At 47.7% G+C, this 12839-nt stretch overlaps 1 protein-coding gene across 1 annotated transcript in view; it reads left to right on the forward strand.

Moving 5' to 3' along the window:
* Positions 1 to 12639, forward strand: part of VMA12 (vacuolar ATPase assembly factor VMA12) — a 38201-nt gene extending 25562 nt beyond the window's left edge. Inside the window, exon 6 of the mRNA XM_075335349.1 lies at positions 9229 to 12639. Coding sequence (XP_075191464.1) covers positions 9229 to 9324 — 96 coding nt within the window. The 3' untranslated portion in view covers positions 9325 to 12639. The remainder of the gene's footprint in view (positions 1 to 9228) is intronic.
* The last annotated feature ends 200 nt before the right edge of the window (positions 12640 to 12839 follow it).

Raw genomic sequence — 12839 nt, forward strand, 5'->3', positions numbered from 1 at the left:
ATCATTCCGCCTTATCGGCGGACCTTGGATCCCTGGGACCTTAACTTGGTCCTCACGGTATTGCAGAAACCCCCCTTTGAGCCTCTTAGGGAGGTTTCTTTGTATCGTCTTTCTCAAAAGGTGGCCTTTCTAGTTGCCATAACTTCTCTCAGGAGAGTCTCTGATTTTGGCTGCGCTCTCCTCGGAGTCACCTTTTTTGGTTTTTCACCAAGACAAGGTAGTTCTCCGTCCAACCCCGGACTTTCTTCCTAAGGTGGTCTCTCCCTTCCACCTTAACCAGGATATTTCCTTGCCTTCCTTCTGTCCGGCCCCTGTTCATCGCTTTGAGAAAGCGCTGCATACTCTAGATCTGGTGCGTGCTCTCCGGATTTATGTGGCTCGCACCGCTGCGCTTAGGCGGTGCACCTCTCTTTTTGTGCTAACCACAGGGCGGCGCAAGGGTCTCTCTGCTTCTAAGCCGACCTTGGCCCGTTGGATTAGATCGACCATTTCGGACGCCTACCAGAGTACTCAGGTGCCTCCCCCGCCGGGGATCAAAGCACACTCGACCAGAGCTGTCGGTGCCTCTTGGGCTTTTAGGCACCAGGCTACGGCTCAACAAGTCTGTCAGGCTGCCACTTGGACTAGCCTGCATACCTTTTCGAAGCACTACCAAGTGCATGCTCATGCTTCGGCAGATGCGAGCTTGGGCAGACGCATCCTTCAGGCGGCTGTCGCCCACTTGTGAAGTTAGGCTCCGCCTACTTCTTAGTTTTTTCTGTTTATTCCCACCCAGGGACAGCTTTGGAACGTCCCATGGTCTGGGTCTCCCATAGGAACGATAAAGAAAAAGAGAATTTTGTTACTTACCGTAAATTCTTTTTCTTATAGTTCCGTATTGGGAGACCCAGCTCCCTCCCTGTTGCCTGTTGGCAATTTTCTTGTTCCGTGTGTTATCACCGGCTGTTGTCGTGGACAGAGTCTCCGGTTGTTCCAGTTTTTACTCGGTTCTACTTGTGGGTGGCTATTCTCCTTCAGCTTTTGCACTAAACTGGCTAGGACTGGCTACCAGGGGGTGTATAAGCTCAGAGGGAGGAGCTACACTTTTAAGTGTAGTACTTTGTGTGTCCTCTGGAGGCAGAAGCTAAACACCCATGGGCTGGGTCTCCCAATACGGAACTATAAGAAAAAGAATTTACGGTAAGTAACAAAATTCTCTTTCTTCGGCGCTCCATTGGGAGACCCAGACGATTGGGGTGTATAGCTACTGCCTCCGGAGGCCACACAAAGTATTACACTAAAAAGTGTAAGGCCCCTCCCCTTCTGCATATACACCCCCCGTGGATCACGGGCTGCTTCAGTTTTCATGCTTTGTGCGAAGGAGGTCAGACATCCACGCATAGCTCCACTGTTTTTAGTCAGCAGCAGCTGCTGACTATGTCGGTTGGAAGAAAAGTGGGCCCATACTAGGGCCCCCAGCATGCTCCCTTCTCACCCCACTTTTGTCGGGTGTTTGTTAAGGTTGAGGTACCCATTGCGGGTACGGAGGCTGGAGCCCACATGCTGTTTTCCTTCCCCATCCCCCCTCGGGGCTCTGGGTGAAGTGGGATCTTACCGGTCTCCAGGCACTGAGACCGGGCTCCATCCACAGACCCGGAGATCCTGCTGGATATGGAGCTGGGTATCGTCAGGGACAGGGCCCTGCTACATTAAGGTACTCTGTGTCCCCGTACACATCGCGCACACACACACCAGCATTGCTGGGAGTGCTAGTGCGCCGGGGACAACAGCGCGGAGCGCTTGTGCTATTATTCACTGCAGCTTAGCTGAGTGAATTTATGTGTTAGAAACTGCCGCGCCGGCCGCTGCGGGGTGTTTTTACACTGTGGCGCGGCTGGGACTTGTGGTGCGCCGGGGACTTCCGTGCTGGCCGTGCACATAGGACGGCCGCGCTTATTACTCGAGTCCCCGGCTTTGCGGCCTAGTTTTCGCTTCGTTCCCGCCCCCAGCCCTGCCAGTCAGGGGAGGGGCGGGACGCTGTACAGACAGTCAGTGCCGAGAGCTGGAGGCTGCTTTGCATTCTCCAGCCCCCTTCACTGGACACAGTGGGACGCCAGTTTCCCGCTCTTGTCTGGGGCACGCCCACGGCCCGCCCCTCTTCACAAGACGCCGGCAGCCATTCCTGCACGCAGTCTGGGCTGGAGAAGGGAGACAAGCTCTGGGCAACCAGTCACAGGATTCGGGCGACCACACACCCGCCTTTGGGCGGGCGGTAAGCAGCACCTGAAGTGCTGACCCCACTAATGCCATTTGTACTTTATGCCTAGATGGCTAGACTACAGCAGCAAAAAGCAAGGGTGCTAAGGCACAGGCTTTCTAGGCTGCTTGTATTGCATGTGCTGAAGTGTTCATTTGTACTTTATGCTGGTATGCTATACACTGCACTGTACGGTCGCTATTCTTGGCTATATACTCCTAGATGGCTGGACAACAGCAGCAAAAAAAAAAAAAAGCAAGGGTGCTAAGGCACAGGCTTTCTATGCTGCTTGTACTGCATGTGCTGAAGTGTTCATTTGTACTTTCTGCTTGTATGCTATACATTGCACTGTACGGTCGCTATTCTTGGCTATATGCTTCTAGATGGCTAGACAACAGCAGCAAAAAAGAAAGGGTGCCAAGGCACAGGCTTTCTATGCTGCTTGTACTGCACGTGATACTGTTCCACACGGCAGGTTTCACTGTCCCCATTGTGTGCAATGCTCCCCTGTAGCACTTGGTCAGCCGGGGTCTCTGCTAGAGGTGGCTAAAGGAACCACCTGTGAACCCTGTCCAGGGACAGGGACGGAGTTGCAGTTTCGGCTGATAGGTCTGTGACTGTGACTAACATCTTAGAGACTTTGCAGTCCAGACGGACCATGGGCAATGTTGATACGCCCTCATTTGGAACAAATCAGTGCTCCGGGGGGGTCCCATGCATCCCAGGGCGCAGGCTCTGACACGGACGACAGTCCCAGACAGTCTAAGCGAGCTCGCTGGGAGCGGCACTCGGCTTCATCACTGGTTAGGGTCCCAGCGGGACTCTCTGTATGATGAGGCAGACGTAGCTGATCAGGACTCTGATCCTGAGACCGCTCTCAATCCGGATACTCCGGATGGTGACGCCATAGTGAATGATCTTCTAGCGTCCATCTAGGGAATGTTGGATATTTCTCCCTCAGCTCCTCCGGTGGAGGAGTCAGCTTCACAGCAGGAGAAATCCCTTTTCAGTATCTCAAGCGTATATTGAGTACTTTTCTGGCCACTCTGACTTCAGAGAAGCAATCCGGAAACACCACACTTATCCAGATAAGCGTTCTCCAATCGTATTAAGGATACACGTTATCCTTTTTTCTCCCTGACGTGGTCAAGCGCTGGACCCAGTGTCCAAAGGTGGATTCCCCTATCTCCAGGCTTGCGGCTAGATCCATAGTTGCAGTGGAAGATGGGACTTCACTTAAAGATGCCATTGACAGACAGATGGTCCTCTGGTTGAATTCTGTCTATGAAGCTATCGGCGTGTCGGTTGCTCCGGCATTCGCAGCCGTATGGGCATTCCAAGCTTTTTCAGCTGGTCTTGCGCACGTGGACACTGTCACATGTACATCTGTGCCGCAGATGGCGTCCTTAACCTCGCAATGTCTGCATTGCGACTTACGCTATTAATGCTGTCCTGCACTCTACGAGCCGTACGTCAGTGGCGTCCGCCAACTCCGTGGTTTTACGCAGAGCCTTGTGGTTGAGGGAATGGAAAGCAGATTCTGCTTCCAAAAAAGTGCTTAACCAGTTTGCCGTTATCTGGTGACAGACTGTTTGGTGAGCGATTGGATGAAATCATTAAACAGTCCAAGGGTAAGGACTCTTCCTTACACCAGCCCAGATCAAACAACACCAACAGAGGAAGGGACAGTCGAGGTTTCGGTCCTTCCCAGGCTCGGGCAGGTCCCAATTGTCCTCGTCCAAAAGGACTCAAAAAGCTCAGAGAGGCGCAGATTCCTGGCAGGCTCAATCACGCCCAAGGAAGGCAGCCGGAGGAACCGCTACCAAGGCGGTTTCCTCATGACGTTCAGCTCTCTCTCTCCGCATCCGCGGTCGGTGGCAGACTCTCCCGCTTTGGCGACATTTAGCTGCCACAGGTCAAAGACCGGTGGGTGAGAGACATTTTGTCTCACGTGTACAGGATAGAGTTCTGTTCTCGTCCTCCGACTAGATTTTCAGAACTTCCTCACCTCCCGACCGAGCCGATGCTCTTCTGCAGGCAGAAGGAGTGGTAATCCCTGTTCCTCCTCAGGAACAAGATACGGTTTTTACTCCAATCTGGTTGTGGTACCAAAAAACGACGGCTCTTCCGTTCCGTTTTGGACCTAAACCTGCTCAACAAGCACGTGAAAATCAGGCGGTTCCGGATGGAATCCCTCCGCTCCGTCATTGCCTCCATATCTCAAGGAGATTTCCTAGCGTCAATAGACATCAGGATGCTTATCTCCACGTGCCGATTGCTCCAGAGCACCGGTGTTGGCTACGATTCGTTATTGAAGACGAGCATCTTCAGTTCGTAGCCCTGCCCTTCGGTCTGGCGACAGCCCCACGGCTTTTCACAAGTTCATGGCAGCAGTGGGAGTAGTCCTGCACTCTCAGGGTCACTCTGTGATCCCTTACTTGGACGATCTACTTGTCAAGGCTCCCTCTCAAGAGGCATGCCAACACAGCCTGAACGTGGCGCTGGAGACTCTCCAGAGTTTCGGGTGGATCATAAACTTTTCAAAGTTAAATCTGACACCGACCCAATCGCTGACATATCTTGGCATGGAGCTTCACACTCTCTCAGCGATAGTGCAGCTCCCGCTGGACATACAGCGTTCACTACAGACGGGGGTGCAGTCTCTCCTTCAAGGCCAGTCACACCCCTTAAGACGCCTCATGCAGAGGCAGTCCTTTTCGCGCAGTTTCATCTGCGTCCACTTCTAAGGACATTCTTCGCCAATGGGATGGGAAGTCAACGTCCCTAGACAGGAACGTACCCCTTTCTCAGACGGGCAAGGACTCTCTTCAGAGGAGTCCACCCTTCAGATCAATGTTCTGGAAATCTGGGCAGGGTATCTTGCCCTGCAAGCCTTCCAGCAGAGGCTGGAAGGCAAACAGATCCGAATTCAGTCGGACAACTTCGCAGCGGTGGCATACATCAACCACCAAGGCGGAACACGCAGTCGGCAAGCCTTACCAGGAAGTCCGGCGGATTCTGATGTGGGTGGAAGACAGAGCATACACCATATCCGCAGTTCACATCCCGGGCGTAGAAAACTGGGAAGCAGACTTCCTCAGTCGCCAGGGCATGGACGCAGGGGAATGGTCTCTGCACCCGGACGGGTCTCAAGAAATCTGTAGCCGCTGGGGGAGGCCGGACGTCGACCTAATGGCGTCTCGGCACAACAACAAGGGCCCGATTTTCATGGCGCGGTCTCACGATCAAAGAGCTCTGGCGGCAGGCGCCTTAGTTCAGGATGGGTCGCAGTTCCAGCTACCCTATGTGCTTCCCCCTCTGACACTGTTGCCCAGAGGGCTACGCAAGATCAGCTCCGATTGCCGCCGCGCCATCCTCGTCGCCCCAGACTGGCCGAGGAGGTCGTGGTACCTGCATCTGTGGCATCTCACGGTCGGCCAACCGTGGGCACTACCAGACCGGCCAGACTTACTGTCCCAAGGGCCGTTTTTTCCATCTGAATTCTACAGCCCTGAACCTGACTGGTGGCCATTGAGTCCTGGATCCTAGCGTCTTCAGGATTATCTCAAGACGTCATTGTCACCATGAGACGGGCTAGGAAGCCGACGTCTGCCGAGATCCACCACAAGACGTGGAAGATATTATCTTAGTGCTCTGCTCAGGGAGTGTCTCCCTGGACATTTGCATTGCCTACTTTTCCTTCCTTCCTGCAATCTGGTTTGGGAAAAGGTTTGTCGCTCGGCTCCCTTAACGGACGAGTCCCAGCGCTGTCTGTATTCTTTCAGAAGCGCATAGGGCGACTTCCTCAGGTACGCACGTTCCTGCAGGGGGTTTGTCACATTGTCCCTCCGTACAAGAGGCCGTTAGACCCATGGGATCTGAACAGGGTACTAATTGCTCTCCAGGAGCCGCCCTTTGAGCCTCTGAGGGATGTTTCACTTTCTCGACTTTCACAGAAAGTGGCCTTTTTGGTAGCGGTCACGTCTCTTCAGAGAGTGTCCGAGCTCGCAGCGCGGTCATCCAAAGCTCCCTTCTTGGTGTTTCACCAAGACAAGGTAGTGCTGCGCCTGATTCCGGGGTTTCTCCCTAAGGTGGTATCCCCCTTTTCATCTCAGTCAGGATATCTCCTTACCTTCCTTTTGTCCTCATCCAGTTCATCGATATGAATTGGATTTGTATTTGTTGGATCTGATGAGAGCGCTCAGAATCTACATTTCCCGCACGGCGCCCCTGCGCCGCTCGGATGCACCCTTTGTACTTGTCGCTGGTCAGCGCAAAGGGTCGCAGGCTTCCAAATCCACCCTGGCTCGATGGATCAAGGAACCAATTCTTGAAGCCTACCGTTCTGCTGGGCTTCCGGTTCCATCAGGGCTGAAGGCCCATTCTACCAGAGCCGTGGGTGCGTCCTGGACATTACGGCACCAGGCTACGGCTCAGCAGGTGTGCCAGGCGGCTACCTGGGCGAGTCTGCACACCTTCACCAAGCGTTATCAGGTGCATGCCTACGCTTAGGCGGATGCCAGCCTAAGTAGAAGAGTCCTGCAGGCGGCGGTTGCCTCCATGTAGGGAAGGGCTGTTTTTACAGTCCAAACTTGAGGTATTAATTTACCCACCCAGGGACTGCTTTTGGACGTCCCAATCGTCTGGGTCTCCCAATGGAGCGCCGAAGAAGAAGGGAATTTTGTTACTTACCGTAAATTCCTTTTCTTCTAGCTCCAATTGGGAGACCCAGCACCCGCCCCTGTTCCTTCGGGATTTTTTGGTTGTTCGGGTACACATGTTGTTCATGTTGAATGGTTTCAGTTCTCCGATGTTCCTTCGGATTGAATTGTTTAACCAGTTATTGGCTTTCCTCCTTCTTGCTTTTGCACTAAAACTGAAGCAGCCCGTGATCCACGGGGGGTGTATATGCAGAAGGGGAGGGGCCTTACACTTTTTAGTGTAATACTTTGTGTGGCCTCCGGAGGCAGTAGCTATACACCCCAATCGTCTGGGTCTCCCAATTGGAGCTAGAAGAAAAGGAATTTACGGTAAGTAACAAAATTCCCTTCTTTTTTCTCTGCTAAAAAAAAAAAAAAAACGACAAAAAAGAGAAGTCTTTGGATTTGCCTCATATACCATTATATCCCATGGCCCAAAAACCACCAACAACAATGCAAATTGCACATAGAAAAATCTTTAATTGATTGGGTCAAGCATATAATTTTACATGGGATATAAAACATTATAACAGGTAAGGAAGTAAAAAGACACATGAGAGCGAACAAGAAATCCCCATGTGAGGCTGCATGGATCTAGCAGGGTAAACACAAGGGTATATTCCCAGCAGGGCCAGTGTAAGTGCCTTCACAGCAAACAGATTCAATGTGAAAGACAGAGCAGTACTAAGTAAAGAATCATAGGCACATTTACCCAAACACATAGCCCGGCAAGGAATCCACCAAATGTAAAACTCACATGCAGACGCACAGGGGGAGCAGTCCCAATACGTATTTCGTGATGACTTCCTCAGGGGACCGTGAGGAAGTCATCACGAAATACGTATTGGGACTGCTCCCCCTGTGCGTCTGCATGTGAGTTTTACATTTGGTGGATTCCTTGCCGGGCTATGTGTTTGGGTAAATGTGCCTATGATTCTTTACTTAGTACTGCTCTGTCTTTCACATTGAATCTGTTTGCTGTGAAGGCACTTACACTGGCCCTGCTGGGAATATACCCTTGTGTTTACCCTGCTAGATCCATGCAGCCTCACATGGGGATTTCTTGTTCGCTCTCATGTGTCTTTTTACTTCCTTACCTGTTATAATGTTTTATATCCCATGTAAAATTATATGCTTGACCCAATCAATTAAAGATTTTTCTATGTGCAATTTGCATTGTTGTTGGTGGTTTTTGGGCCATGGGATATAATGGTATATGAGGCAAATCCAAAGACTTCTCTTTTTTGTCGTTTTTATATGTTCCTGAAGTTGTTGCCTTTCACTTCATTGAAGTCTGTTGTGACTGTCTTGGGTGTTGTTAATTTTTTCTCTGCTGCAGATCTAGCAGTTATACAGAGCTCATGAATATGCTGGACTACCTGGCAGCACGCCAAGTAGTCCTCTAATAATGATCTACTGCTGATTAAACAGTGATTTTATCAAAACTACACTAAGCAGCCCAGTAAGTGACACATCACTGGAATCAGGATCTCTGCCCCTACATTATGCTGCTCTCAGATTAGGTGGCAAAAACCTGGTGACAGATTCCCTTTTTAAAGGGTTTTTCCAAGAAGAAACTTAGCTTTACTTACCCACCGCTGTTCCAGCACCAGCTCACTTTGCTAACAAAATTAAAAGGGTTGTCCAAGATTTTTTTTATTTTTATTTTTTTTAATTATTAAATGTAATGGGTGGTGTTGGGGGAGGTAGGGGGTAAATCCCCCTTCTGCTGCAGCACCTGTGATCTGAATGGTCTGGCTGACTTGTCCTGTAGTGGTGACCTGTCGCTCTTATGCACATCACCCCTGTAGTCAATCATTGTGGTGGCCTTGTGCTATACATTAGACATCACACTTTAAATATTATATATTGTGAGCAAATGCTCAATAATCTCATAATACATATTTTTTGTTATCATGACTTGTTAACCAATGCAGTCTACCTGCAGCAGTGACTAGGAGCAGCTCACTGCAGGATACGTATTCATTGTTGTTAGGAATGACCACCTGTTTCTTTTAGGACCAAAATTCTGTACAAAATAACCCCCTAACACAGCTAAATAGTGGCTGAATCTCCTGCAGAGCTCTAGCCACTATTTAGCTCTATTAGGAGATTATTCTGTACAGAATTTTGGTCCTAAAAAAAACTGCATGGTGAAAGAAAGTAAAGTTTCACTATTATGTCTTTTTTTTTTTTTTTTTGCACCTCCAAATCTCAGAAAAGTGAAATATGCTTCTTCTTATGTTACACTTATGTTATGTTTTCATATTGTTTTTCTCTTTTCTCGTTCAGCGGATCCTGTCCTCTGTGATTGTGGCTTCATTAGTAGGGTTAGCAGAGCTATACGTACTGGTCCGGACCATGGAGGGGCAACTTGGAGAACTGTAGTAATACATTTTTAAGAAATCCAAAATTGCTTCAATTACTAAACTGCACTCCAAATGATCCTCTTGTGACTGCATCAGATGTTCTCTACTTTACATTGATGGATTACATAATTTCTATTACTTCTTTTGTTTTTTGTTTTTTTAAAGACATGTATAAATATTTTATGATTAGGGTGAATACAGTGCAAAGAGAATCTCATCTTTTTATTTCTGACACTGCCCGCATCAAACTCTGCTACTGTTTAAACAAGAAAATAAAAAGGGAAGAAAATAATAAGCTTACCACTTGGTGAGAAGACCAGGTATATATTAGTTCCACTTGTAGCTCAGCAATGGATCCGTACAAGAACCAACTGCACATGGATGAGGAAAAAATAGGAAGAAATCCAGCGAGCTCGGTAGACAAATTAGTTAAAAGCTTTATTTTTCTTCAAAACATTTTTTAAAATTACATATGCCAGGAATCCGCTTTGGCAAAAAGTGAAGGAAAAAATAATAGTCTAAGTGAGACGCGATTCGGCAAGTGCCTTCTTTATAAGGCTATGTTCACACAGGGTGTTTTTTTTCCTGACCAAAACCTGATCTTGTAGGAGGATTTAAATAATTAAAAAAAAAAAAAGAAACAAACACAAAATTGATACCCAGCCATGATAAAGCCCACAGCTGGGGGCTGGTATTCTCAGGCTGGGGAGACCCAGCCTAAAAATAACAGCCTGCATCAGCCTAGGAGTGTCAAATCCATTAGATGCGACAGTCCCAGCACTTTGCCCGGCTCTCCCCGATTGCCCTGGTGCAGTCCTCAGACCTCAGCTGTGGGGGACGGGCCAGCATGGAGGAGGGGAGGGAGGGATTTATCTCCCGCTCTCCTCCTTAGCCGGCTATTGCCATTCTCACACTGCACTCGTAGTCCACTGGTGTACCGCAAGTGTAGTGCAATGTTTCTCTCACCCCATAGACTTGAATGGGTGCGAGAGAGAGACTCACATTACAGTCGCAGCATGCTGCAATTGTTTTCTCGGTCCGATTAGGTCTGAGAAAATAATCGCTTATGAGTGCTGGGACATAGGCTAATATTGGTCCGAGTGGAATGTGATGTTTTATCGCACTCCACTCGGTCTGATTTTCATGCCGTGTGGCTTAGGCCGTACACAGTGGAGCTGGGCGTTCCTGAAGAAAGGAGGATGGGGGAACCCTTTATAGGGGTTGGTCACTTTTTATATAATCCGGATAGGAGAGTGGCTAATGGGGTAAAAACCAAATAACTGCACACAACTTCAGAAAATAATATATTTAGAATTTAGCCATTTTCTGTACTGATTAAATATAAGGAGGTAATGATTCTTCCTATACATTACAAGAGAGGCCTAAAAATAAAGTGATGTGCACAGAAACAGCTGGTCGATGTAGTCAGTTGATGACTATCAAGGAGTTGATTTGATTCTCTCTAAATATTTCTGGTGCAAAACATTATTGATAAAAATATTGGGATCTTTATGCGATTTGTATGGATATTGCTAAAATATCTGCACTATGCTAAACCACAGTAGTCACGGTCACATGTCATGCCATTTAGCCTTTTATACAGATCTGTGCCACAGAACCAGTCGTATAAATGAGCTTTATGTAAAGAAACCAACCACCAAATTTACTGCAGTCTCCAGTTGCAACAAAATGATGCAACTTTTCTAAGCTTGTTATTCCAGAATCCTGGAGCAAGAGCTGTGATGTATCGGGCCCAGAGTCTTATTCGTTTTTATCTTATATATTAAGATTCCATGGATAACAAGTCAGTCTTCATGCTTCGGTGACAAAATGCTAAAACTAAGAATATTACAAGTGGGAAAAAAAATCTGTCTGTTTCTCTCAGTTGGTAACACACGGATATGTGACTGTAGCCTTTGAGGGCAATTGTGTATTAGCAAATGTATCCATGAGCAACTGACTGTATGCTTTTTATTGATTTAAAAAAAAAAAAAAGCCCTGTGTACAAGGCCTTAACCTGTTAGCACCATTTCATAGCTACTATATGATCTACAGCAAATTGCACTTCTCCTGAGGTACTGTGTGTCTTTTGTGGTTTAGTCTCTTCTAGAGCTCAATTCTACTGAGTACAAATCTGCCATTTTTCGTTAATTTGCAGAGCTTGATTTAGAATTGTATTTATTGTTCCATTAGCTTTGGCCTGTATATAGTATGCAAAAGTCTGTGTCACACAATTGGTCAAAGATCATCCTTGCGAAAGCTCCCGAAATATCTGAGAGATCCCCGGATAAAGCGGGAGATCTCTCAGATTTCCAGAAGAGTTAAGCCCGCTTTACACGCTACAATATATGTTACGATGTGTCGGCGGGGTCATGTCGTAAATGACGCACATCGGCATCGTAAGGTACATTGTAGCATGTAACAGCTACGTGCGATTGAACGGTAAAACGTTCATCGCACGCACGGCGTTCAATTCCGAAATATTGAACGTTAGGTTGTTCATCGTACCCGGGATAGCACACATCGCAGTGTGTGTCACCCCGGGAATGATGAACAGATCTTACCTGCGTCCAGCGGCTCCCGGCCGGCAATGCGGAAGGAAGGAGGTGGGCGGGATGTTTACGTCCCGCTCATCTCCGCCCCTCCGCTTCTATTGGCTGGCTGCCGTGTGACGTCGATGTGACGCCGAAGTCCCTCCCACTCCAGGAAGTGGACGTTCGCCACCCACATTGAGGTCGTATGGACGGGTAAGTACGTGTGACGGGGGTTAATCGATTGTGCGACACGTTCAACAAATTGAACGTGCCGCACATACGATGGGGGCGGGTACGATCGCATACGATATCGTATGCTGGATCATATGGTGTAAAGCAGGCTTTAGTAAATCTCCAAAGTTCTACAGAAGCCTACAGGAAAGTGGCAGCGGTCCCTGAATATTTTGGTCGTTGCCACCCCAGTACTCACTGATAGAGGCACGTTCAGGGGGTAAGACTGAATATGACTTGCCGAATAGGGAGTGATCTACAAAAGTGGCATACTTGTGCTTTAAAAATTGTCCCTGCTCATAGTGCTCACACTCCTGATTTTCCTGAAAAAGAACTTCTGAAAGTTGTCTCGTATCTATAGGATCCAGTGTACATATATCTAGTGCTCTTTTATGGAGAACCGTTTTAACTACTGGTTTTGAATTTTTTTGTTACCTGTTACAATACTTTTTTTCTATGTGATTTTGTATTTATTTTTCAATGCTTATGTGAAAACTTTTCAGCAGATTTCCTCTATTAATTTATATTTCAAGTTGACCAAAATAAAGATCATTACAAATCCTCGTATTTCTGTCATGACTTCTGTATTTATAGTGTATTTCTGTATTATGTAAAATGCTCTATTCTATATTTCACTGTGAATATAATTGAGTATTTTTTTTCTGGTTTTACCAGATTTGGGAAGTTTATTCCTTCTACAAATTTGTACATTGTCATATAGATACAATCATGATTTACTTCCCATTACAACTTAGGTTTATTGCAAACA

The sequence above is a fragment of the Anomaloglossus baeobatrachus genome, chromosome 2, assembly GCF_048569485.1.
Source record: "Anomaloglossus baeobatrachus isolate aAnoBae1 chromosome 2, aAnoBae1.hap1, whole genome shotgun sequence".
NCBI classification, from domain to species: Eukaryota; Metazoa; Chordata; class Amphibia; order Anura; family Aromobatidae; genus Anomaloglossus; species Anomaloglossus baeobatrachus.